Here is a 3813-nt window from a genome sequence, read left to right on the forward strand (position 1 = left end):
CCCAAAAGGGCCCATACTCACCAGTCACCCCCCCCCCAACCACCAAAAAAAAGAAGAAGAAAAAAACTGAAGCTGGAGCTAGCAAAATGATGAGAATGAAACTTAACCACTAGTACGTGGCACAGTTGGCCTGCTAGTTGATTTATCAATACTCCCAGAATCGGGTGAAGCTGGTGGTGGTGATGAATTCTGGGGCATCTCCACATTAGAACTTGCAAGAATGTCCATCACTTCTATGTTATCCACTTTGTACTCTGGTTCAACCCCAATTGTCGACAAAAATTTCCACTACCTCTTCCATCGAAGGTCTCAATTCTCTCTCATGTTGAAGACAACGAAATGCTAATTCTGCAACCAATGTTACCATCCTTCTTGTGGTGCAATCCGATTCAAACCCAAGGTATGGGTCAACCAACTCTTGCAAATCTCCATTTTGTATCTTGTTCATTGCCATGTTTGCCAAATTAATCTCATCTCGATGCCTAGTGATATCCACAGCCGGCTTAGATGATATGAGCTCAATCAAGACCACCCCAAAGCTATAAACATCACTCTTGTTTGTAAGTTGGTAGCTTCGATGATACTCTGGATCGACATAGCCTGGAGTCCCTTGAGGAGCAGTGGAGACATGGGTGGCATCAATAGGGAATAGACGACATAGCCCAAAGTCTGCAACTTTCACATGGAAATGGTTGTCAAGGAGGATATTGCTTGTTTTGACATCACGGTGTATGATATCAGAAACATGGAGATAGGACAATGCACATGCAGTCTCCATGGCTATGCTCATGCGAACAGGCCATGGGAGTGATCCAACCTGCCTTCTATCACCATGGAGATGATCAGCAACAGTGCCGTTCGGAATGAATTCATAAACAAGGAGGAGTTCGCGGCTACGGTATGAAGTGCACCCATAAAGAGTGACTAGGTTTTGGTGGCGCAAATGAGTGAGGATCTCAATTTCATTCATGAAGCTCTGAATATGCTTCTTGTTGTTATGGTAAAGCCGCTTGATTGCAACAACTCGTCCATCTCGAAGCTTGCCTGATAGTGAATTAAGGAAAGTCCATCAAATGGCCAGACATAATTGTTGAAGAAAGTGAGATAACCCATAAAATGCCACCATATATAGGAGGTTTCTTCTTTCTTACCGTGGTAGACAGTACCAAAGCCACCATCTCCGAGTTCATTAACAGAACTGAAATTATTGGTGGCTTCTTCGAGCTCAGCATAGGAGAAGATGGGGACTCCCAAGTGGGTGCTGCCCTTTTCTAGGTCCATCTTCAAGTAGGAGCTACGAACTCGGCCAAGCTTATGTCCAACCCGGTATTTGTAGATTATAAAGAAAAACAAGCTTGAAAAAAGGATTCCCGCCGCAGCTCCTCCCAGAATACCTGCGAATGGACGAGAAGAATACTTAGAAACATTTTATTAACCCTGTGTTATGGATGTAAACTTGCAATGTGACGTGAATTTAACTTCAAAAGAGACAAGGAAGAGTTGGTGTAAACTCTTGAAACCAATCTAATTGCAAGGAAAATTTGTTAATCCAAAGAAACGCTATAGTTTCCAAGAGACGATTTGAGGAAGCTCTTGAATATGTGAAACATTTCTTTAATCTGCTAAATTTAGATATCATTTGTATCAGCTATGTGCTAGCTAGGTTAAATAAGATGATGATTATAGGGGCCACGTGACTTATCAACTTTCTTTTTCCCCATATATAGTATATAATTATTCATCATACATAGGGACTGCTAGGTCAATCAAGCTCCAACCAAAGTCAATCAGGGTTGGGCTGAGATATCCCAAGGGTTGGGCTGAATTAAGGGAACTAAGATTGGGCTTAGGGGTGCCAAACCTTAAATGGAACCGGTCAACAAATCAATTGGACTAGAACAACTCAAACCAAGCCAGTTTTCAATTGAGTTGGTTTCGGTTTGGGGTATTATGGAACCAAACCAAATCGACAAAAAAATGCAACTTGAAAACCAGACCAAAGCCGATATAAAACTCAAAAAAATAACTAATAAATAATAAAGAATATATATATATATATATATATATTGTTATTCCATAAAAGGAATCAAAACAAATCAAACCCAAATTGGACCAAAAGCGACTGAAACCAAAACTTTCCGATCGAATCCCACCAGTTTCTCTTTCACACATTCTGATATTAAAAAAATAAAATAAAAATCAGCCCGACCAAAACCAAACATAACCGACAATTTGACACCCCCTAGATGGGCTGGGGTTATAAAAAGTCCGGCCTAGTTGCACCCGTTGTTGGAATAAGGGTACCATGAAAGTCATATAATGGAGAATAAATTACCTATTCGAATAGTCTTTCTTTGTTTCTTCTTCCATGCCTGATCTTCTGTCAACATAAAACACAACATATCTATTAGTTTAGATATTAAAAGACTAGAAGATAAACTAATGACATAAACAGAACCCACAAGTCTACCCATCAACACAAACCAAAGTTGTAATTGATCAGAACGAAATAATTAAGTTATCAAAGAATGATTCAAAACAAGCTTGCATTGCAAATGCTAAAATTAATTTAAATAGTATATATATATATATATATATATATATTAATCTAAGAGTTTTCAGCAGTTACCATTTCCGTGATTCCATTCACCATTCTTTGGTACACATGACAAATTATCTTGCTGGTCGTGGAATCTACTGCAGACTGTTCCATTCTTTTCACACTGATGACATATTTTGGGAAGGTTCCATTGAACACGAAACCCAGCAGTGAACAATTTCGAGACAGGATCAACCAACCCATGGAATGTGGAAGGTGGCACATCCACGGGAAGATGAACCAGTTTGCAGTCATATGTAGAGGGATGAGAACTAGGTCCAGGTGCAGGTACATCTGCTGCATCTGGTATTGCCTCAACTGTACAGTCCTCGCCAAGGACGTCATAGCGCTTGCATACTCTTAGTGTAAGGTTGGGGCTTATCACATGAGCTGAGAGATAACGGAAAATAGGTGGCATAGTATAATTGTTGAAGAGGGCATTGCATTTGTCATTGTCGGAGAGCCAGTCTCGAGTGGACTTCCGGTCACGAGCTAATATGGTGTTGGTGGTGTAATTGATGCTTTGAACCTCATATGTACTCTCATCATTCTCCACCCCGGTATAGATCAGTACCGATGTGGATCCATTTATACAACGAATGAGTTCTACTCCACCTCTGCCGTGCCAGTGAAATTTGGTGTCGTTGAAGAAGGGAAAACTAATGTTTAAGTTTCCGCAGAAATGGGGCAAAGCTGAACAATCTGAGTCATGATGTGGTCCAGCTGAGAGAAGAGGAAGGTGCAACAGAAGGAAAAAGAGAAAGACAGATACTAAGAAAGCACTGAAGGGAGAAGTAGAGATCATAGAACCACCCATCTCGCACTATGGTCTCTCTAAACAAATCTCCTCTACCTTTTAAAGTCTATCCTTTGGTACTCAGATAAGTGAGAAATACATTTTCTTTGAATCCCATTCAATGGTTCGCCTCTTGACACGTAAGTTGACGATGACCAAAAAAAAAGTTTGAAACCATTTGGAAAGGTCCCACTTCAAACACATAGGAGACGGCAAATTGGTGCTTTCACATTATAAAGTATATATAACCTTTTCAGTTTTCAATTGACTTGGAAGACTTGACTCTTGAGTCTTTTGGTCAGTCTGAGTACGTGTTGGCAAAATTCCATTGCAGTGTTGGAATTGAATAATGGAATAATCTTAGGATATTATTACTTCTATAAAATGTTCCTTCATGTAATTTTAATTACTCGGGTTG

The 3813-nt window shown here is 40.0% G+C and overlaps 1 protein-coding gene across 1 annotated transcript; it reads right to left on the bottom strand.

Annotated features, from left to right (window-relative positions):
* Window positions 1–60: 60 nt before the first annotated feature.
* LOC122079169 (LEAF RUST 10 DISEASE-RESISTANCE LOCUS RECEPTOR-LIKE PROTEIN KINASE-like 1.1) lies at window positions 61–3416 on the bottom strand. Its single transcript, XM_042645432.1, has 4 exons — window positions 2630–3416; window positions 2336–2380; window positions 1152–1394; window positions 61–1044 (listed from the first exon to the last, which is right to left on the bottom strand). Exons 1-4 carry the CDS (start codon window positions 3414–3416, stop codon window positions 260–262), a joined length of 1860 nt encoding a protein of 619 aa, XP_042501366.1. The 3' UTR covers window positions 61–259.
* Between the last annotated feature and the right edge of the window lie 397 nt (window positions 3417–3813).

The sequence above is a fragment of the Macadamia integrifolia genome, chromosome 1, assembly GCF_013358625.1.
Source record: "Macadamia integrifolia cultivar HAES 741 chromosome 1, SCU_Mint_v3, whole genome shotgun sequence".
Classification (NCBI taxonomy): Eukaryota; Viridiplantae; Streptophyta; class Magnoliopsida; order Proteales; family Proteaceae; genus Macadamia; species Macadamia integrifolia.